The sequence below is a fragment of the Galleria mellonella genome, unplaced genomic scaffold, assembly GCF_026898425.1.
Source record: "Galleria mellonella isolate WM207_F2 unplaced genomic scaffold, CSIRO_AGI_GalMel_v1 utg63, whole genome shotgun sequence".
NCBI lineage: Eukaryota > Metazoa > Arthropoda > Insecta > Lepidoptera > Pyralidae > Galleria > Galleria mellonella.
In genome coordinates this window covers 8,967,095-8,991,971 of record NW_026442130.1, presented here as the reverse complement: position 1 = coordinate 8,991,971, position 24,877 = coordinate 8,967,095, and the positions used below count along the sequence as shown (strand labels likewise).

The 24,877-nt window shown below is 32.0% G+C and overlaps 2 protein-coding genes across 3 annotated transcripts in view; one reads left to right on the top strand and one right to left on the bottom strand.

Moving 5' to 3' along the window:
* Positions 1-4,840, bottom strand: part of LOC113521586 (membralin) — a 114,334-nt gene extending 109,494 nt beyond the window's left edge. The window contains exons 1-5 of one of the 2 annotated variants that reach the window (XM_026907160.3): positions 4,604-4,840; positions 3,697-4,234; positions 2,939-3,236; positions 1,351-1,390; positions 382-616 (exon numbers count right to left, since the gene is read on the bottom strand). In XM_026907160.3, the coding sequence (XP_026762961.1) occupies positions 382-616; positions 1,351-1,390; positions 2,939-3,236; positions 3,697-4,175 (1,052 nt within the window). In that variant the 5' untranslated portion in view covers positions 4,176-4,234; positions 4,604-4,840. The remainder of the gene's footprint in view (positions 1-381; positions 617-1,350; positions 1,391-2,938; positions 3,237-3,696; positions 4,235-4,603) is intronic. The other variant, XM_026907161.3, reaches the window with a different exon arrangement.
* Positions 4,841-19,021: 14,181 nt separating this feature from the next.
* LOC128201826 (uncharacterized) lies at positions 19,022-23,162 on the top strand. The gene is made up of 2 exons (XM_052899967.1): positions 19,022-20,503; positions 21,028-23,162. Exon 2 carries the CDS (start codon positions 21,033-21,035, stop codon positions 22,902-22,904), a length of 1,872 nt encoding a protein of 623 aa, XP_052755927.1. The 5' UTR covers positions 19,022-20,503; positions 21,028-21,032; the 3' UTR covers positions 22,905-23,162.
* The last annotated feature ends 1,715 nt before the right edge of the window (positions 23,163-24,877 follow it).

Here is a 24,877-nt window from a genome sequence, read left to right as displayed (position 1 = left end):
GTGAGAATTTACAATTATTTACTTAATTAAAATAAATTCTCTTTACTTAATTTTGTTTATTTTATGTTTTTTTTATTTTTGGGGTCCCATGACTATAAAAGTATCAAAAGTGGCTGAAGAGGATTACTCAATTCTGTACCAACGTTTTAACAGCGATAAAAACATTTGTTATTAGACGAATGATAACAGTATGAAATCAATATAACGGTATTAAACTATCAAAATATTTAATCATAATTGAACTTAACGTAACAAAGTTATAAAACTTTGTTACGTCGACTTGTTTGCAATCAAAAGTAGATATCACCCAGTTAGGAGTTTTGACTAACCTATATATTATTTATAATGAAATCATTAATAACAATAACGACTTTTCCTCACCTCAAATAACCTTTATTATCTTCTTGTTCCGCAAGACTTTTGATAGATGCCATTAGAAGGTCATCGTAGCCCAAAAATTCGTCTAATACAAAACGAGAAAATGGATCACCGAAGCACTCATCCTGTTGAGGATCCAACGTAACAATCTTAACCGGAATCTTAAGGCGGAGACGAGCATTAGGTGATAATCGTAAAAACCCGTATTCCAGTGAGTATTCAAGGATATAATCATCATCTGAAAATACATTATTAAAAACTTAAGAACATAGGACATTATAGGTATATAAAATTTATCATCGACAGTTTCTTACACATGCAAAAAAAAGTCATGGGGGCAGGGTACTGAGAATTGCGAGGTAGAGTAATAGATAGGAAAAAATAAACAATTTTACACTTCAAAATAAAAGAGACTCACATTAGCAGATTATTCATTTTTTTTGCGACTTAATATGCTTAATATGTACTTGCGTCGCTAATTCTAAATCGGTTTTCACAAATATTTTTCAATAAAAAAAAATAAAAAATAAAGATTACCCCATGTTAGTTGGACGGACAAAACTGCTGTGTTTATTCACTTAGCAAAAAATAACTTATTGCAAAACAAATCATATATATATACTATTTATCTGTGTTTGTTTACAACTGAGTCTCTTTTACCTACTATTCGTAAATTGTCAGTAAATGTTTTAATAAGAAACCGATGTAACAATTTAGTATATATCACTCACAGACTAACATTATAATTTTTAAGTAGGAACTCTCAGACAATATTTAATCAAATTTAAAAAAAAAAAAGCTTTGAGACTAAAGAAAAAAAATTATAAAAATATATGCATAACATATACATATAAAGAGGAATCTATTCAAATTGATGGAATTATTAAAAAATAATTTATCATAAAAATCTATAAATTTATGACCGTCACAATTAATGACAGCCACAAATATATGTGAACATATTTTACCTACCTTTTGAAGAATCGTTAGCCGCTGCTTCCTCAAGTGATTCCTAAAGTGAAGAAAACAATAATATTTAATAATGATTGTGGGCAATCAATGGACGCAGGTGGGCTAAGACCATAGAAATTATTATCAGATGGCATGAACCTACTCGTAAACTTTAATGATGATAATGTATATTATAGACGACGTCATAAATTTATGACAGGTATGGAAAAGAAGAAACTGACATACAATAACACATTCACGCAGAGATAAATCCCTCTGTTTTTTTTTTTTTTTTTAAATATGCAAAAGTAACAAAGTAGGGAATAGAAGAGCACGGAAAAAGACGTGAATAATAGCTTGTTAATTTTGGAACCATAAAATATTTCAATCTGGCTGATTATCTGCAATTTCCTGGAATAGGTACCAGTATAATGAATTCTCCGATAGTTAAGACTATCTTCTATAAACATACCAAATAAATTAATAAACACATTTGTTTACAATGCATAAAAAGGCGACAATATTTTTTTAAATCTTTGGTTGGAAATCACTACAGGGGATATAATTTTTTCAGCCAACTTCAAAAGAAAGGAGGTTCCCAATTTGATAGTATTTTTGTTACTGTTCATTACCTTATAACTCTGACACACAAATAATAGTATGAAACATCTTCATCATCTCAACAAATCTTAATTTACACTGAAGATGATATGTATAATGAGAATTAAAAAAAACAAACAGCGACTTCATGAAATTCCTAAATAAAAAAATACCAAATGAAATCCATATACAAATCTCAACAATAGTTTGAAAATAATATAAAACTGAAGATGTATCATTTTGTGTTCAGTCAATATACATAACATAAATTATCATCTAAAAGATTATTATGACCTAATTTCATAAGGAATATAGGTTTTAGAACAACACAATAAAGAAATCTTACATTCTTTATAATTTCTCAATCAAAATAACAATGATATTCCACCGAAACATGTTTTTCCCAATTTACTTTATGCAAAATTATACATTAAATTCAAATATACTTCAGATACTATTTTATTATATATGTATATAGTAAAATCTCAATTGTCTGAATCAAATAAAACCAGGGAGTATTCCACATAATCGAAAATCCCGGTAATTAATTTAAAATTCAAATCAAACAATACATAATTAAATGTTAATATTTTTTTTACTATGCAAGGGGTTTTAGATACATAATTTAGACAATAGGATATAAAAAAAATATGAGCTATGATGATAATGGATTACGTAATACAATTTCTAAATTGGAAATTACAACTGTGAAGAATAATTCTGGATAACTGTAGTAATCATAAATAGCCTTGGCCATATACATTTATTTTATTTATAAATACTCAACATTATTGTTAATAAGTTAATCCAATAATAATAATGCATATTCAAATTATACTACTATTGTGTTTCCATCATGTCTGTGATGTTAACAAGTTTTATATTGCTTTTATATTCTTACTAATTGGAAAAAAATTCTAATTATTCATATGGTAATTATTTCATGATTTAAAGTCAATTTATTTTTTAGCTGAAATTGTTATAATTAATGTAAAAAAAGAATACTTACGTCAACCAAATTAGAATCCCTATCTAAATCATCAACAAGACCCAGAATCCCTTCCCATATAGAAGAAGATGGTTCTACATCTTCACCAGATGTTATTGTAGCATTGAGATCAGTTTCCTCATCATTTGGGACTAATTCAGGACCGGATTTTATGTAAGTTGTTTCCATTACATGACTGCTGTCAGATTCAGCCTGATTATCATCATGGATCCGTGTGATATTCCCATAATCTGTGCCATCTCGTAGATATTCATCATCATCTGCATTATCGCTTGTGGAGGATTCAATATTAATAAATCTGCAATTCAAGAGGTTTATTTAAAAAAGATTGTATTTAAATTTATGTAACTTAATTATAAATTATAATACAGCAATAAAATATGCCAAAACTTTATATATTGTATAGGAAAAAATAGACAAAAGTAACAAAATGGATTATGTGTATTCAAAAATATCTTATAGCTTCACATGACATCATATATTGCAATTAACAACTTAATATAATAATACTGTAAAATTAATTAACTATAAATAATCATATGTAATGCTCTCATTACCCTGAGAATATGAATGAGAGGTTATGAAAAATACTTCAATTATAAAATAATTATTTTAAATACTTGCTAATCATTGTGACACAGATGTACCATATCCTTGGTTAAGACATAAGATCATTTTTATCTTAATTCTCAGTAGCACAGAAACAAATTATCTACAATAATAAATATTTAAACTAGGTAGTCAAAATTCTCACTCACCCTTCAGTAGCTAACATTCCTAACATTGAATTAAGTTCCACTTTGTCCTTTTTTAATCTACGCTCTTTGGCATAACTTTGTTCTATAGTGTAATCTTGAGATGGATTTCTTAGTATCTCTACTCTTAATATACCATCTCTGGGCCAAGAATCTTTTACATGATTTAGACATGTTGTTGGTGTTCTTGAGAATGCAATATGTATATATGCAAGCACAAAGAAAGCTACAAGTGCTTTTAAAAGAACAAGGAACTCAAAAAACCTCCTCACTGGCCGTGGAAAGGTACGAGCATAAGCTACGGCAAATTTGAAAAATAAGGCATGAAATAGCCTCTCCCGGACATTCAGGAGCGGATTCTGATTATTATTTCTATTTCTATTCATTGTTGGATTGATGACTGGCCCTCCAGGCAATAAGTTATTCTCAGGGTTAACTCCAGGTGGCAAATTGTTCATAATCTGTGGACCACCTGCACTCATAACTCAAACAATATGTGACACACTCGCACATAGACTATACAATCGTATCAATTGTGTGTCTGAAAGAGAAAGTTTGTTATTATAACTGTATAACTTCAACATTGTAACCTCTACTAAATGCCAAATCCAAAGGACATAACTCTAGTTTTTGAAAGTACTATTTACTTATTAATGATACATCTATACGTAAACACATAGATTTATGATCGATCTGCATTCCTTTTGGTATTAAATTCAATTTTTAATATAAAATAATGATTTAAAAGAGTTGAAAAAACGTTAAGTTGTATGAAATATATGCCTATCTATATAGCAAAACATTAAAACGAACACTATAAACTAGAGTACAGATGAACTTATTATCAAATTAATGATGGGTCAACGAGTAAAAGTGTATAACACGACTATGGCTATGCAATAAGACTTACCTACCAAATGTCAAAAGCATTCGTCACAACAAAAGCAGATGTTTCACTTTACTACTATGGATCTTCTGTTTAATGCACTCTATCTCTCTTTTGGAGTTTATTTAAAATAGAACTTATGCAGTAACTTTGTAATCCACTGTCTAGAAGACCTGAATCAAATCGAGATAAATAAAACTAAAATTAAAATTTGTCCTGTCAAACACGATCATAACGTCATTAATGTACAGAACACTGTTGATAAAGGTAGATAGATACTTCAACACAGGGAACATTGGTATCACTATCAAAATACAACAGTAGCACAGAGCAAGTAATCACTACGTTATTAGAATTGACACCGACCTTATATCATAGAAATCTGGAAATTGCAATGTAACATACATTTTTCGAAGTAACAACAAGATGAAAATTATAAAAAAGAAATGTAAAATAATATCTATAATATTATACTACTATCTATACATACCTCTATTCAATATATGGATATCAACAGTGGCCACAAAAAACTGGCTATTTCATAATATAAAATTTTACAAAAAACATAGGTAATAAAACAATTATCTATGTTTAATTGATTTATTTTACTCTATTACAATTTTAAATGTAATCTTTTTGACAGTTAAGTATTACAAATAATCTTTGGCGTATTAAATAATAGTTAGAAGTATTGTGTCAAGTCAAACAGCATTCGAAAAAAAACACGTACAAATTTTTAAAGAATATATACATATGTACTATAATGCAGAGCTGTGCAAATCATATGTCTTCCGAACGCAGTTTATGTGGAGTATATATAAAATTAGTTATACAATTATACATAAGAACAATACGACTATAATTATTTTTATTTAATAGTGATATTTTAACGGGAATCCGCATACTAAATATATAATTATTTAATTGTCGATACATAATTTTAAGTACTATTTATTTTCGTATGTATGCTTATTTATATCATAACTTATAACTGAATTTCAGTTTGTTGAAGTTATTCTTGAAATAAATTTTAAAAGACTGACATTGAAACTAAGACATTTCGCACCCTCAAATCCCAACAGTAGCAACATAATGGTTTCTTATTATTTTAATAAATGCACATTACCAATATAAACTATTGCAAATTGATTCCAATTCTAATCTAATCCCCAATTGTTATTCCATAAGTGCAATACGAAATTATCTTTGCCAAATGATTGGATAGATATCGTTATTAGATTCGAAAGTAGACCTGCTGTTCGACAAATATTAGGATCCATGGTAGAAATAACACTAAAGAATTTATTTAATTTTACATGTTAATCATAGTTTGTAATATAGCATAGAAATCATCTCAATTACTATAAAACGAATAAAATAATTAATTAGCTTATTGTTTACGCACCCGTTTAAATATATTGATAATTGTCGTTTATTCTTTGTTTTATATCACACTGAACACAATTTCATTTATATTTTTATTTATTAGTACGTAATTTCCAAAAATATGTTTGTTATTTTAATATAAAAAAATATATTTATAAGTGAAGCGCTGTTTCTGAAATGGCACCAAAACTCTTACTGTCACGGCGCCTATTGCTAATGGTTATGATCCGCTATGATAGAATATATTTTGGTAACATAGTTTTATAAAAAAAACGGTATTCCAACAGCGATGTAACAACTGTCGCAGCCTGATCAGTAGTAGTAGTCACGATGGGACAGGCAAAGGAACTAATCCATACAGAATTAAAGTTATGTCAATTTAATATTATCAAATGTCAAAAATGAAACTAATTCTTTTGCATATTTACAAAATTCTGAATTATAAAAAAATACGAAATATCTACAAAATATCGAAGAAAACTATTTCTTATTCAATTAAATAAAATCTTTGCAAAGTACCGTGCTTTTGAGTGAGGTTTGCTGTTTTAACTTCCATTGCTTCATAAAAAGTGTAAAAAAACGAAACTAGATGGCGCTTTTTCATATATCATGAGTAAATATATATTTTTTTGTCTCGTAATGATTATAATTTTTTAAACATTTTCAAATAACTTCAAAAAAGTAGAACCTTCTCGATTCTCTATTTATAAACGGATTTGGAAAAATGTTTTCTATCTGTAAAAATTGTTTCTTTTTTAGTACTACAGAAGTTTTATCAAAATCTACTACTTATATAGTTTCTAAATCAAGATAACTGTTTTTGCGGCAATTGAAATTGGTGTTTTTTAGAACAATATCTTAAATTACCTTTCATATAAACTACACTCAGAATTACAAACCCAATAAAAAAAATATTAGCCAAATAGGTACAGCCGTTCTAAAATAATGTGCTTACATTTATTAGAAACTACTGTATGTAGGGGAGAAGGGAATGTTAGTAATGAGAAGTTAGTCCCCATTGCTATCAATATACCCTATCAGGTCGACCTCCACGCGGTTCCCCCTGAAAATTATCGTGACTAATTTATTATTTAATTCGTCACAATGAGCTAACTAACCTGCCTCTTCATCCTCATCTATTACCTCTCATTGGTACCCCGTCAGTGAATACCGATAGCGTAGGCGGGATTACCATGCCATTTTTATCCAAAAAAACTTCTGTATGTAAATAAAAAACAATTGCTACAATCTAATGATTAGGCATTTGATTTTTATTTACATATATAGTTACTACCTATAATATGCATTATGGTATTAGGTTACTGCCTAAAATTATAGTTACTATCTATATTACATATTATTTTCAATATCTCTGTAAGCAATTTATGAACTAAAATTACTATTTTATAAATTAGTTCTCTTTTGCCACTTATCTCAAAATGACACTGTCGGAGTTAAATGCTAATAAATGACATGCTGCATCTCATAATTAAACTTGAGGGTAGAGAGATTGTTTGTAATGGAGACTACCACACCCATTTCTAGTAATATACCCTATCAGGTCGACCTTCACACGGTCCCGCCTAAAAAGCATCGTGATTAATTTTTGTTGGATCCGTCATAATAGGCTAACTGATCTAGTTTCACCCTCACCTCACCTCACCTCATAACTACTCACTGGTGCTCCGCCAGCGTATACCGATAGCGCAGGAGGAGTTACCATTGCATTCTCATCCATTCAAGAAAAAGCTGGGGTTAAGAATAAGTGCCAAGTTCTTTCAATAGACAAAAATAAGATCATTATAATGATCTCCAACCTACAGTAAGAGACTTCACCAGCAAACAGGCTCAATTTTTTTTATGTTACGTACAATAGCAAACAAGCTGATGGCCGACCTGATGGAAAGTGGTAACCGTCCCCTATAGACATGAGCAGTACCATAGACATAACAGAGTACACTGTTTCGCCCAGGATACTCCCCATGCGTTACAATTCCCGAGGACTTAGGTGTTATTCCTCTGTACCCTGTAAATTCACTGCCATATACATATCCCACACTTCAAACCGAAACACAGCCATGCAAACACAACTGCTTCGCGGTTGAAACACGAATGAGACAGAGGTGCCCAAGCAAACGACTTTTGTACAAACTCTCCCTACAGCCCCTACCTAAAGTCTCCCTCTGGTAAACACAACCAAATTACAGCACTACATGCACGGGAGTAAAGGGATCATTAATAATAGGATCTAAAAGCCAGTGGCACTAACAATACCCTAAACCCTACCCGTATATATGCCCTATCAAGTCGACCTCCACGCAGTTCCCCTGGAAACCATCTTGATTAAATCCTGATGATTAAATAATTTAATCACTAAGGCTAATTGTCCTGCTTTTCTTATCTATCATTTATCACTGGTACCCTGTCGGTGTGTACCAATATCTTAGATGGGGTTACCATTTCATTAACATCCATTTAATAAACTAAATACGCACACGGAGGTTGACCAATGCAACGAATATTAATAAAACTGTTACTATGTACATTGGTCTAGTTAACCCACATAACTCCACTTACATAACCGTAGAACACACCTTACACACTCAAACCGTATTCATTTTTAGTTTTGCCACTTTAAAACAATAAAATGCGTGTATCACAATAAGTGTCACATATGTATCACATTAATCAAGTAATCTACAAACTACAATAGTATAAGGACACTCTGAGGACTCTGAGTACACAACCCAGAACTCGCAAATTCGAGCCGATTCCAAAATCTTTATTTCTCAATGTATTCTGATAATGCGGATAAAATCGCGGATTGACATTCTATGTTTTAGGTGCAATTACTATATGTTACGTGTATTCGCTAATCTAGAGACTTGTGTATTGAGCAATACACAAGTCTCTAGATTCAATAATTTTCAATAATTCAATAATTTTACGGGATTTAAGACACAAAGCAATTTCAAAGCTACTAGAAAAGAGCAAATGCGTGCAAGAAAGAGCTACAAAAAAATCAACAAAGCAGCGTTACAAAATCTTACGCTTTTATTGAATCTTAAATGATGGTTTTTTTCAAATAGTAAATGTCACCTATTCACAGCTTTATCAAGGAATAGCTAAGGGAATGACAGATTGAGAGAGAAAAAAAACAAGGACCTCATTGTTCGGATGATTTACCTGAGTTGGGTTACGTATTACGTGAAACAGGATTATGACAAATATATTTTTAATTTTTATTGATACGGAATAAATAATAAGCATTGTTTTTAAGGAAATAGTTCTCAATTCACCCGTATATTTTTTTATATGACGTACATAAAAAAACCGCTACTGAATAAAGGCCTCCTCTTGGTCTTCACCCATATAATATACATTATAAATAGAAAAATAAAAACTCAAAATATTGATCATCATAATATAATAGGTAAATCTTTTAAAGTATTTGCGTGCCTACTGACTGAAGTGTGGAAATATATCTACTAACCCACAAATCTATTAGGTACGTTCTCTGTTTATTTAACTCTTTGTTGTACCAGAAATATAAAAATATACAATGACAATCTAGTCAATTTACAATACTGAACCTTTTTTTAAGATCATTAAAAATTACTAATTTTTACAACAAATTTCATTTGTAACTTGTAAATTTTGTAATTTATTTAACCGACAAAGAGTGAGTTCCACTCGCACTTATCCCTTTTTTCTAATAGAACATGATGGAATCTACATTAATCGTTACGGGAAGAAACGAACAGAGTTGAGATAAAAACTATGAGATAACGAGAAGTAAACCTAAATTACTGAGGGCCCACGTAATAAATATTCAAAAAGCTGCTCCGACCAGTTAGGTTAGAAAAAATTGACGTCTCAATTATCGACTGGCATAGGTGGAGGAGGGGCCACTCTTAATTTATATTATTCTCACGTTTTTTATTTCCTCTTAGTATGTTGTCGTAGATAGAAGATTGTTGATCAATATATTATGTAGAAAGTATACATTTGATTGAATGGAACTGTATTTACGTTTAAGAAACTTCTAAGATATTAACTTTTTCTTAAAATTTGGAATCCAGTCAATTTTAACTGGAAACCTTAAATGTAGTAATTTATCTAACCCTTTAACTATACATTAAAAAGTAGACCCTCTTGGATTGATTGACAGATTAGTTACCTATAATAATTGTAATTATAATAAAGTCATGTATATAGACGGCGGTTACCACTTTCCATCAGGTGGGCCATCAGCTTGTTTGCCATTTTAAGTTTTATAAATAAAAATATATAGTTACATTTATTATCCAGGACATTTGAAAAATTTACGAAGATACCTAATTGTATCTTCATAGATTCCATTTCAATCCTTTGAAATTCTCATTTATTTTATAAAAAATACACGTTCGAAAGTAAAAGATTTTTATTACATACCTACTAATGCACACTTAGGTTAATTTACTTCGACAATGTTTGGTTGCACCCAGATTAAGTTTCTTATATTTACTCATATACAATGATATAGGTAGACAGATTTGAAACTAAAACTGACAGATCCCAATTAATTACTTTAAAAACGTTTCTGTATAACTAAATCTAATTCTTAGAACGGTACCTCCAAACAAATCCTCGATAGTTGGAACTGTCAACAAACTTGATATTGGTTTTTTGGTATCAAGAGGTTTAATAAAATAACATAACGTAGCGTTAAATTTATAGTATTTTTTCTTTTTTTTTTTTTCTGGGAATATTTGTATCGCCTCATAAATATTCATCGAATCTTGACTCGTGACTTTATAATACACACATACACTTAGTTATTTCTTTATAAGAAATTTGACAACGGACGTAATAATTGTGGGATATATGTACTTATACGACTCTCTAGATAGATAACGATAAATAAATCAAGATATTAGGAACTTTTTGTTTAGTGATGCTGTTACATATACGCCGTATATTATTGTCTTCTTCTTTTTATTTAAGAGTTTCCTCTTCTCGGTGCAACTAATTCATGCATCTTCTTTTTCATTTCATTAGTTGCTACTTATGGGATTATAGTGCACTAGTTTCCCATCTTGCTTTCTGCACCGCAGTTCAGAGACCGATATTGCGCCCTCTGATCGCTGATTAGAAACCCTTCCAGAAGTATCTTCTTCGGCCTTCTACCAGTACTGATACGGCTGCTGCTCCATATCAGAGGAATGCTTATTTACTAGCGGCATTTATTCGCCATGTCATAGTATTGTCATAAGATTCTTGTAACTTTTGATAGGTAATCTTGTCCCACCAAGATTCCCACTACATCCTGTTGACACTACCGCTGTTAGTTGGGGGCTCCTTATTCTGTATATTTAGAGCTAACCACTATATCTGGCAGTCATTCCACTATCCACCACCCGTGAACCCCGTTGTAGCTTACAGCTCAGCCCCAACATTATTAACATATTAAGTATATGTAACCTAAAACACTCAAGTTTCCATCGGATTAGTAATATTTTTTAATATTTCCATTCGTACATTTGTATTGGTCTATCTCATGCAATTTGCATTACTAAGTAATCATTGTATCGTCTGGAATAGGCTACCCCTTCTTTTTCGTAGGTGTCGTAAAAGGCGACTGAAGGAGGGCGAGGGATGAGCAGCAGCGTCCCTTTTAAAACAAACTCTAAAACCTTACTGCAGTTGCCAATTCTCCTACCAAGCGTGGCAACTACTGACAAAACTCCTTAAGGGGGAGACTGTTGTTCAGCAGTGGACGGTTAAAGACAGATATTATGATGATGATTTTCACCAATAAAGTTAGTTCAGTTCAACACAGTTTACGAATTTATTTAAACATCAACTGTGTTGTACCCTGTTTTATAACAATGTTATTTTAACAACGAAATTTATAAAGCTGTATACAAAATTTATTATATAACTATTTCATAGTTACACAATACTTCCAATCCGTCTACCATAGCCTACACGAATGTAAATAAATTAAAAAGTAAAAAAACTTCGACACCGTGCTGTGTATCCTCTCGATACTCACCGATGATAAGGTACACTGGATGATTAATCGACTAAAAAATACGTTGTCGAGTTAGCTATATCCGACTGAGTAATTTGTACCTTGTTTTTCAAGTACCTATCACCACTTTTTTACTGTGCGCGATCACAAAATCAAATCAAAAGAACATACTTTTTGTAACTACTCGTAGTAACAACACGAACAGGGTTACGAAAATATTAGTAAATTACAATTTTGAGTTGTATTCACAAATGCAGAATTATTATATTAAAAAAATAAAGATGTTTTTTTTCTGATATAGAAATATAGTATGTATGTAGGTAACATAGTTTATGTATTTAAAAATATACTCGTGTTTGTCCGTCGTCATACGTCGTATATTTTAAAGTATTATATTACGTAAAGGACGGCGTAATACTATCCGTCATAAACTTGTGAATAAGATTTTTTCAACTGACTTCAAAAAGAAGAAGCATTTCAATTCGATCAAAGTTTTCTTCATGTTTATTACTTTATAATTCCTTCATTTCTAAACCGATTTGGAAAATTATTTCTTTATCAGAAAAGATATACTTACATATTGGTTTCGGAAAATTTTTATTAAAATTGGTTGAGTAATTTAATTTAGATAAAAATAACTGGTTTTGTCAAAATTAAAGTCGGTTTTTTTTTTTTGTAGCACAGATTTTTTTTTGTGATTTATTACAATTTTGTCCTACACATGGAACAATTAAATGTTATATTTCCATAATAAGTGTTGTAAATCTATCTTTATATCGGCATATAAAATCTATTTGAATATAGTATCCATATTATTCGTCTCATACACTTTTTCCGGAACTTTTTAGTTTCTAAAAGTCTCTTGAATCGATCTTCAATCGATGAAACTTATTCTTGGAATACGATTTTTTTATAATTATATATGCTCAAAATAAAAAAGTGTAATCATCATCATCATATTAACTGTTGACTTTAACTATTTACTGCTGAACATAAGCCCCCTGGGGGGTTTTGTCAGTAGTTGCCGCGCCTGGCAGACGGATTGGCAATGGCAGTTAGGCATTGGAGATGTTTTAAGAGGGACACTGCTGCCCATTCCTCGCCCTCCCTTAGTCGCCTCTTACGACACCCATGAGAAAGGAAGGGGTAGCCTATTCTATGCCGTGTCTACACGACGGAAAAAAGTTTTTATGTAGCAGCATAAACGTAATACGTAAATTAATTTTATTTTTTTAATAAAAGAACTGAATAAATTTGCTTATGTGTGTTTGTGTAATATCTACCAAAAATTTATACAAGAGAGTAAATTTTTTTGGGATGTATTTGTGTTTCCAGTCCATCACGCTTCGTGAATAAGATAATCCGCCAAGATGCCACTGTTTGAGTCCACACTACGCTAACATTTACTCAGTGCTGTGTAAACTAAACTTATACCTCGACAATATTATATTAACAGTTTAAATTTTTTATATTCACACTGAATCCCATGGGAATAGAGATCAAAATACCTTGACGTTTAATTCATTTCTCAACGAATCTTATCCACCTGTATGCGATGACAGCTCCTATTTCTAGTTTTCTCTTTGTTTTTCTCAGTGAGTCGCTAATCTCTATGTATTTGTGTATTAAGATGGTAGCAACTACCGTTCTGATGCTCTTGATTTACTCAAGGGTTTTGTAATTCACAGTCACGTTTGAATTGTTTAATGCCTTATACATACAATACTAGCCATTGCCTTAGCCTCGCTAATAATTAATTACAATAAAAAAGACATACCTACGTCTTCCACAACAACATTACTAATGTTAGTTAGTTTATAATCTATTTTTTATACTTGGTATAGTTAGTAAACAATCTTGGTATGTTTATTCATCGAAATAACAGTGCAGATTATAAACAAATAGCTAGGATAAAAAGATTATTGTGTTGTTTGAAGATTATTGACATCTAATATGATTTTTCTATAACCTATTTCGAATTAAATATACAGATGTGTTAGTGATAGATATTATGATAACGTATTATTAAAATTAGTATAAAAAGACTTTTTCTATTTTGAGTAAAGTAGAGACTACTATATAGTATTTCTTAAGATATAATATTTTACGATAATAAAATATGACTATGTGTATTTTATCATATCTATTTGACTCCCCTTTGGTGAATTTCTGCATCAAACATAAACTCGAGGTACTTTCAACGACTAGGTATTTTCATATTCCACGTAGAGGTAACAGTATTTATTTTCTTTTTTATCATTTTTCTTTTTACAAAAATATATTTATTATTATTTATAGATTGTGTATCTAGACTGAGATCTCTTTTAGACAAATATAGTTTTTCATACCAATATTTTTTAAACTTTAATACATAGATATGTACTTACTATAAATACATAAGTGCGCATATTCAAAAATATAACTTATTTTCTAAATGTGATTTTTTCATATAAACTTAGAATATCATATAATAATATATCGTAATAGTGTACTAATTAATAGTAGTGTAATGAAGCCAAGACCAAGTGAAATGAACATTTTGACATTATCTCAACACTTTATAATAATATATATCTGAACCTATTATCAAACAGCCATATTCTATCGAAGGTAATAAAATAAAGTACATTTTACTGCTTTTATATGGCAACATCTTCGTAGTAAATGAAGCAATATCCTGTTGTAGAAATATCTATTGTGTTCGAGTTAACTGGGTACCAGCGTTCGCCGGTTTGGTGCGGTGGTGTTCATGGTAACATCTGTGGACATGCTGATGTTAAGCGGGCGCAGATCGTCAACAGTTTAAATTTTTAAATTATATAATTTTACATACAAAAATGCACATGTATATAATTTTATTATGAAAATTATATACTTGTGCACTTTATTGCGCCCAAGAATACAGCAGTAATTATAATTAGAGCGCCTCAAAATCAACCTCAATGTGAACCAAGGTAAACATATCTTTAAAAGAGACTTCTTTCAGTTAAGAAAACAGTGGCATACGAAGAAGTCAGTGAGCAACAACAGACCAAGAGAGATATTATCACGATCCCTTACTTTTAATCTGAATCAATTATATGTATAATATATTAATGGCTACAAAGTATGAACGCCAAGAGCTGACCCTCACCTTACAGACATACACTATGGTTGTAACATAATAATTACGTTAACATATCTATATATTTTTATACAGTTACATAGGAAATATCCACTTGCATATGCTTATCATTGGGCTCCAAACAATCACTCATAATCTAATTGCTGTATGCTGTATAAAAAACTGACATACAAAGCCAAAACTATACAGAAATTTAGCTATTTATTTATTTGGTGTAAACGTATATATTTTTTTAATTGCTTCGATTCGTAAAGGTTTGGAACCACTGCACTCGACTCTCTCGCATCCAGCTGCGATATCTTCATTTGGCGGTCGGCAGGTGTCACGTGGCCCAATCTTTTACGTCCCTTTCATACTTGAAACGAGCACTATCTCTGTCTTTTTCGCTTTTGTGCTCCAACTCTGTTGGAAAGCTTAGTAAGGTTTGTAACCTTTTTTTATTTTTATGTGAAGGCTTTATTTATTTGTGTCTGGTTCCCGGCGTGTATAAATTAATACTTTCATATAAGTAAATACGTTTTCTCAAAGGGTCATATTGTGTAGGAGTTCTAAATATAAAAACCTATTTTTTAAATTATTACGGCCAACATATTAAGATATCAAAAAATGAAATGTTCGTAAATATTAACGCCCGTCATACACAGTTTTTCCTTTTTTTTAAATTTATTAGCTTTTGCCCGCTACTTTATCCGCGTGACCGAGATGTGTTTACAGATCAGAATAAAAAGTAGCCTATGTCCTTCTCCATTCCATATAGTACGTATGTACTAAATTTCATAGTGATTAGTTAAACCATTAAAGCACTATAAGGTAACAAACAAACGAACTCACTTTTAAATTTATTATCTTAGTACGGATTACCAAAGGTATATATAAATGCACAACAGTGTTGCCAATATACGATAATCAAAAGCAACACGAGCCTGTTCTAAAAGTAAAATTTTAATAACAAAAGTCATTACTTTTGCTATTAAAATTTGAATGCGTTCCATCTGAATGCGTAAAATCGACTTCAATTGTTGCAGTTTGCTGGTTTCCTTTTCTATACTACAATAAAGAGGAAAGATTTAATTGTTTGTTTGTAATAAATAAACTCAAAACGTACTCAATCGATTTTAAAAATACCTAGTTCCACCTATATAAAGCTACATTACCAGCGAGTTTCTACCGTGAAGCAGTTGTGTTTGCATGGCTGTGTTTCGGTTTGAAGGGTGGGATATGGCGTGAATTTACAGGGTACAGAGGAATAACATCTGAGTCCTCAGAAATGGCAACGCATGGGGGGTATCATGGACGAAACAGTATACTCTGTTATGTCCATGGTACTGCTCATATCTATAGGCGACGGTTACCACTTTCCATCAGGTGGGCCGTCAGCTTATTTGCCATTATAAGTAGTATAAAAAATAAAAAAATGGTATTACACAAATACTACTATACCAAATTAGAACCTGTTTTCAATAAAGACTACCAGAAGACTTCTGAAAAAAGCATATAAAGTAGCGAACACAAAGATAGTCGCTAACAAAAATATACCTACGTTATGTGAAAGATCTATGGTATTTTTCATACCACTGAGGTGGCAAACAAGCATGCGATCCATCAAATGGTAAGCAGTCACCAGCCTGCAATACCAGTGGCATTACACGCGCGTTGGCGACCCTGAAGAAACCTCTTTATCACTTTTTTGAAGAACCCCATGCCGTGGTCTCTTGAAAAAATCTCGACAGGGAGCTCATTCCATAACCTGAACATTCATGGGAGGAAACATCTCTAAAACCGCTGTAGGTATACGCGACCATCTAGGCTTTAAAGTATGGTGGTAAAGTTTCTGTCGATGTCGAGCTGTTTGATGGTAGAAAGTGGCCTAATTGCAGTTGCCATCAGGTGGGCCGTATGCTCATTTGCCACCTCAATGGTATAAAAAAAGTTGCCAACCCGCCTACCAAGCATGGAGACTACTAGGAAAATCTCCCAATAGAAATAGGCATGTTCAGCAGTGGAGATATAACTACTGATATAGTATGGTATGGTAATGTTATTCTTTATATTTAACATCATCTACTCTATCCTCCTATATATCATCTATAAACTATTGCCATAATCTATTCAGTGTACATTTAATTTGTTTCCCATTTCAAGTTATATAATATAAACTTCAGGAAAAATCCAATCTCAGTAATACAGTAGAAACTATACAGTATTTATACAGTAATATATATGAGTATTGAACTCACCCTTTAACGACACTACCCCATCTTTCAAATCGTGACCATCAAAGTCACCTGTGAATAGAACCAAATCAATTAATAATAAGTTCACTGCTTACCTTAATAACTATACCACATTACCATACCATATCCTGTTTGTACATACATTCTTAAATCCATCTTCCATATTTCGAGCTGACCTGTCGCCCGTTTCCAATAGCGAAAACGGATCTCTCTACGCAAAAAAAAAAAAAACAAAAACTATACTGTATTAAAATATATATCTTATACAGAGTTACGGATTTTTAAAATGCGAATTAGAAAAAAGGAAAAAGTCCTTAGAATGTTCATGGTTTTGTACACTATAAATTCCTCAATAAAGTTAACTGCACCGAAAAAACTCAATGGTACGAATCAATCAACATGTCTATCTGTCATTATATCTACTTTTAAAATATGTAGTCATCATTTCTAATCAGTTAGTAAGAATCGAACTGCCACCAGACATCACTGTTGACGTTGACAGCCGCTTTGTGCCAAGACAAACGAATAATTATTATAGCCACTACATATCTAATAAAGCATTTCTATCTGTCCGAGAATATAACATACTAGAAATTATGACAACATAACAAATCTGTCGTACCAATCTCAGTTTTATCAATATTCAAAATTTTAAATATTTTCACTATTCCAGATTTTAAAATAGCTTTAAACAATTAAAAATTGTGTACTACTAAAAACCCGACTTTAATTGGGGCAAAACCAGTTATTTTGATTTATCCTTTTTTTCGAAGTCGGTTGAAAATAAAGAGGCTCTATTATTTTTGTGCCTTTGTTACAATATTTTCTATAATTATGGTCTGTTTATTATGTCAATGTTTCTTATTCATATAATAAATTAAAACAAAGAAGTAATTACCGACGAAAGAGAATTTAAATTTTAGTTACCAATAAATAACAATTACAAGCTTTGAATTTTATATAAAATACGTTATTTTTTTTTTATTTTATTTTGGATATGTATTTGGTAATTTTTTTTAAACGTTTTCAGCCGAAGGAAAGACATCAACGCGCGTGAACAACAGAATTGCGTTTTAGCTAACTGTACAAAGTGGAAAATAACGAAAAACCTTTTACTGATAATAGTATTTAATAAAAAAATATTTTCTTTACATTAAAGTATTTTTTTCTTTTATTTTGATTAATTGTAAATTCACAGTCTATTAATATAAGCCATATAACTTTATGTATTACATTTAAGGAAAACGACCTTAAAAAAACAGGATACATCATGGAGGTGGATGTATCCGTCGTGATTGATAAATGGCGATATGTACTACACATCCATCAATCGACCTGTTTTATTCTATACATTGATGTATACTTTTTTTGTTATAGTATCAGCATCTAAGAAAACCTGTACATGATGATTAATATCAAGTAATATACCTTATCAAGATTTTTTAAATAAATATAATTAAGGTCTGTATTTTTTTTGAAGTTTCAAATCAATCGGTAAAACTGTAATTGTAGTTAGTGTCTAGGACTAACATAATTCTTAGAGAACAAGTCATATTTATACTGTCGTCATATAGCCTACATAATACTGCCACAATTAAAAAATCTAGCCATACATACAGATGGGCAAAGCACCGGGTTTAAACCCGGTGCTTTGGTAAAAACCCAATAAACACCCATAAACTCCCATAATCACCCAAAAAAATAGGTTTTTACGTATTTTTTTGAAAATATGTAAGTAATACCAATAAATTATTTTTATAAATTGTATTGATCAATTCTACAATATTAAATAAAACGTTAACTAATAATATTTCAGGAAATTTTAAAAATCTATATATAATAAAATGAAAGTAATTAATTTTCAGTGTTTTCATGTTGCAGTTGATCAACATGTTGGCCTTTTGCTTCCCGTAGATACTTTAAAATTTCTTCATAACACCTCGTTCGCACACATGGCCGTATATATTTAAATTCTTGAGCCACTAACAGTCCGAAATACTCATTTCTTTTATCCTCTTCTCCATAAATTAAGCATTTAGAACAGTTTGTTTCTTCTTTCAGTAAATTTTCTTTTACTTTATCCTCGTTTTTTTCTTTGTTGCGACGACGCTGGGTAAATCATCTGGACACTGGGTCTCACTATCGCCAAATATATTTGGAGATCGGCTTCGGCTACGGCTTGGCAGACATTTTTTTCTTTCTACAATTTTAAATTAAATTTATTAGAATAAATGCTTAGAACACACGCGATCTAAGTACCTTTTGTGTTTATTATACCTTACCTACCTAGGTATAAAAAGAGTACTTACGTAGATTTTCTTTTATTAACTGTTTTATACGAAGATCTTGATCTCTCAAATTAGCATCCATTTTACTTCCAGTGATTATCAACTAAATTAATAATCCACAAAGTATTAAATAACGTTTTTATGAAATATTTAGCACAAAAACAATACCCTTTAAATATCGATCGTCAGTAACTGTGGCTGACTTACCTATATTCTAGCAAGCAGGACTGCCAGATGTGAAGGGGAAATCCCCAATAAATTGTTGCATGTGACTGATGATGTGAGCATGTTCGTTTCATAATAAAAATGTTGCCAGGTAACCAAAAAGTCGTATGTTTTTGTGCGAATTACGATCATAATCTTTACGATCGTACATTAAAAAATAGACAAATAATAGTATGAGTACGATTTAAATCGTATATCTGTCAACCCTGCTAGCAAGACAGCGACAAAATCACGTTGCATAACAATGTAGCCCAAGCTTATATCTTATGAAATATACGGAAGAGATACGGACTTAGAAAAAACAGAAATGTTGTTCTTTGTGGAAGTCATTGATGAAATTCTATGTATTTTAGCCCGCAAACTTTCTTCAAACAAAAACAGCGCCATCTAGTATCGAGTTCTGTAATTATCTCTTTGTTTATGGATTTGAAGTAAGACCGCCACGCATGCAATACATTATGACTGGGGATTCCCCTATTCGTCGACGCTGAATATGAGGCGACGACAATCACTGTCAAACGTGTTCACTATTACTCTGACTCTGGTAACGTGACTTCCTGGTAACGTGTTAGGTAGGAAAAGCAGTAAAAAAGTGCATATTAAGGGAGCAGATTTGAAATAATATTTATACTTAACAAGAAATAATTAAAGGTAAGTGGATTTTTGAATGATACAATTATATCATGATCACTTAACAATTTTAACTTAAAATTAGATGTATTATTACAAGCTTTTATTTAGCTTGCGTTATGTAAATAAAAGTATGTAGGTATGTTCGTATGTTGATGCAATTATCCTCAATCCTCAACCGACTGGGATAAAATTTTCCATACACGTTTATTTTGGATGATAGTGCATAGTTAGCTGAGAGTCGTCATTGGATAATAATGGTGGATAGCCTAAGATGTGTACTAGATATTTATTTTTAACATAATATGCGTAAGTACCTAATCGAATTAAAGAAGTTGCTGAGAAAAATACAGAACAATACGATAATAAACTAGCGTCTGCGTTTAATCCTCCGAGGAGATGTAATTTTACAAAGGTTTTTTGTATTTATTTTATTATTTTTTTAATAAATTTATTGTAAATAACAAGAAATAATCATTGTAAAAAAATAGGCACTCTATTGTTGAATTTTCGTCAGACCAACTAATCATCGTTCATTTTTTTAGGTTCAATGGGGAGACCTAAAGATTTACGCATATGGGAGCACTACCGTACTTTACCAAACAAGTCTGTTTCTTGCAAGCTTTGTAATAAGGTCTACAAATTCAGTAATGCTGCCAAAATGCTTCAACATCTTATCACTTGTCCAAAATCTCCAGAAACATTAAAAGACTCTATGAAACTTATAAAAGATAGCTCGTCCAAAACCAAAATGTCTGGACTGTCAGAGATAGAGACAAATGATTCTTTTATAAGCCCCTCGTCGTCTGCTAACACTACAATAAATGCTGAGTTTCAAGACACCGATGATCATATAAAAACAGAATTAGCGAGAGCTATATTTGTAACAGGGACGCCATTATCGATGGTGCAACATCCTTTATGGATACAATTTTTCGAAAAATTGCAACCAAAATTTAAAATACCTTCACGTAAAGCTTTAGCGACAAAATACTTAGATAAAATATATAGAGAAATGCGTTTTGAGTTAAATGAGGAACTAAATGCTTGTAGTTACTTACACCTTCAGTGCGATGGCTGGTCTAATTTAAGAAATGAAGGAATAATAAACTTTCTTATATCAAAACCTCAACCTGCATACGTTAAAAGTTTGAATACAGAAAGTAATCCTCACACTAGTGAATACCTTAGCCAAGAAGTTGAAAAAGTAATGAAAGTGTATGGAGCAAATAAGTTTCTTGTACTTATTGGCGATAACGCTAGAAATATACAAAAGGCATTCGAATTAACAAAACTCAAATATCCACATGTTGTTCCTCTCGGTTGCTGTGCACATATCCTTAACTTGTTGTGCCAAGATATTGTAAAGATACAAGAAGTAACTGTGTTTATTATGCAAGCCATAAATATAATAAAAACTGTTAAAAGGAGTCAACGATTAAGTTCCTTGTTGATAAAATCAAGGCAGGGTGAAGATTCTACACAAACACTAAAATTGCCTTGTGCTACAAGATGGGGAAGTCATGTTACTTCGTTAAAAAGTTTGAAAGCAAATAAGATAGCTTTGCAAATATTAACAGTTAGAGAAGATGTGGTAATTTCAAGAGATATTAAAGATTTAATTCTAAGTGATGATTTCTGGACGAAGACAGGGGAATGTATAAGTATTTTGGAACCAGTCACTGAAAGCATATTTTACTTAGAGAGCGACCAGAATCGTTTGCATCGCACATACATTACATTTAGAGATGTACAAGCTAAGATACGTTTTGCATTAAATGAGATTTCGACATTGAGCGAAGAAAGCAAACAGCAGATTCTAACATCAGTATCTTCAAGATGCAATATGGCAATGAGGCCAATACATTTTGCAGCATATATTCTAGACCCCAGGACTCTAGGAGTCGAACTTACTCAAGAGGAAGAACTTAAGGGTATGGAGTTTATCTACAATTTAAGCCAACACTTAAGTTTGTCAAATGTAATGGCAGATTTGGCGTGTTATAAAGCTAAAGAAAACTTTTGGGCCAGAGGATTTGTATGGAGCTCATTAGATAGCATTGAGCCCCTAATATGGTGGAAAGGTATTTGTGGTTCCACTGAGTTAAGCAAAGTAGCGATTCGTATTCTATCAGCTCCCTGTACTTCGGCAGCCACTGAGCGTTCCTTTAGTATCCAAGGCTACATACATAATAACAAAAGAAATCGACTTACAACTGAAAGAACTGAAAAAATTTCATTCATTTGTTATAACTGGAATCTTAAACATAAAGCTGAATGCGAGGACATTCAGTTTAATGAAGAAAATACCTTAGAAGCTTTCATTGAGCAAGTAAATGAACATAACAGTTTAGACGAAATAGAGCCTATCGAACCTATACAATTCATCGCTTGTAATAACTCTGAATCTGACAGTGATTGACTGTAGTTTTACATTTTACTTTCATCTCTTTCTTAATAAACTCAAAATCAAATTAAAAGTTTTTTATTCTGTAGGCTGCATAATAATATTGTCTATGTCCAGTATAGTGGACGTCTTGCGGCTGAGATGACGATGATGAAGTACAAAATCATAAACACCCAAAAATTTGGGTGTTTATGGGGTTTAAACCCAATAAACCCAAAACACCCGGTTTTTACCCACCAGACTTTAAACCCACCCAGGTGGATTGCCCATCTCTAGCCATACACCAATTTTTAAAATCTCCTAAGACATTTTCGACTACGTATATCATACACAAACTGCCTTCTTTTCCTCAGCAATCAAGTAATAAAACTGAACACAACCAATCGGATATTACATAACACCCACTTTAAATTGGTTTAGAAAATTGTCTTATAAATTCGAAATATATTTTTTGTGGGTCGCTTTTTTATTTTTATATCCGATTGGTGGCGATAATGGCACGGCGTGTCCACCGACTGGTTTGCTCCAAGCCGCTCGTTAGCGCCGATGAAGTTGTTATACGCGACGGGTCGCGCCTGTTTTTATTTTACTCGCAATCTGACCAGTTACGCGTTTCAAAGCCTTATTATATATACCTTAAGATACAATTTCGAACTATCCAACTTTAAAAAAAAGAGAACGGTCCGTAGGAAGAAAATAACTTTGAACATATTGTTTAAGATTACGTCTTAGTACTAAGCAATTTTATTAAATTATTGACCGTGTTTTTCAAACAGAGTTAGGAATAATAAAAACTCTAGCAACATTACATGTTCATATTATTACGAGAATAAGCACAAACGGCTGCTTGTATTTTGATTGTAGGCGGTATCTTTATTAACTTATCACAACTATATACTACCTATTATAGAATCTGCTAAAGCTTATCATATCAGGTGTACACTGTCCAGTACTGAACACAAACTTCCCCCATAGACTGCCTTTGCCATTTTGGAATATAGTTGTGCAGTACAGTTAGTGATCGCAGATAGACTTTGGTGATGTTTTAAGAAAGACACTGCTGCCCATTCTCCACCATAAAGTTATCTTAGTCGCCTTTTACATTACTTAAATTTATATTAATAACAATTTATCGATAAATTAAATATTGAGTTTTGAAAGAATTTGAATTTATAGAGAAATTTAATACTACTTTGATGGGGTTTTCACTGGTTATATTTTTTTTATACAACTTAGAATGGCAAACAAGCTGACGGCCCACCTGATGGATAGTGATAACCGTCGCCTATAGACATAATAGAGTATACTGTTTCGCCCATGATAGCCCCCATGCGTTGCCATTCCTGAGGACTCAGATGTTATTTCTCTGTACCCTGTAAATTCACTGCCATATACATATCCTACAGTTCAAACTGAAACACAGCCATGCAAACGCAACTGCTTCACGGTAGAAACACGAATGGGACAGAGGTACCCAAGCAATCGACTTTTGTACAAAGTCTCCCTCTGGTAAAAAATGAGTACATATATCAATATAAGCCCTTGTATCTTCTTTATCTTTCTTTATTTTTCTTTAGCCCTTCTACGAGGTCTGTCCGGAAAGTTCGTATAAAAGTGTTCTGGAATGCGAGAAAGAGGAGTGGGGAGGCCAGGTAAGCGCAGGACCCCTTCCTTATGTCCCTAACAATGCTTCAGTTCTGGTCTGACCGCCGTGCGGTGCGAACTGGCTTGTCACGCCATCTGTGAAGTTACCTCTTAACGAAACCCCGTCGGCATGGAGCCCGCTTCCGTTGAAGAGTAGCGCGTCGTAATCAAGTTTCTCTCGAAACTCGGCAAGAATGGCCGTGAAATTTTTGCCGATCTCAGAACAGTTTATGGGGATGATGCTGTGAAGGAACCAACCGTCCACAAGTGGCTAAAAAGATTCAGAGAGGGCCGAGAAAGCGTTCAAGATGACCCACGTTCAGGACGTCCTTCCACTTCACATT

Excerpts from the sequence above, each read along its gene's own strand:
- LOC128201826 (XM_052899967.1), top strand. The coding sequence starts at position 21,033 with ATGGGGAGACCTAAAGATTTACGCATATGGGAGCACTACCGTACTTTA.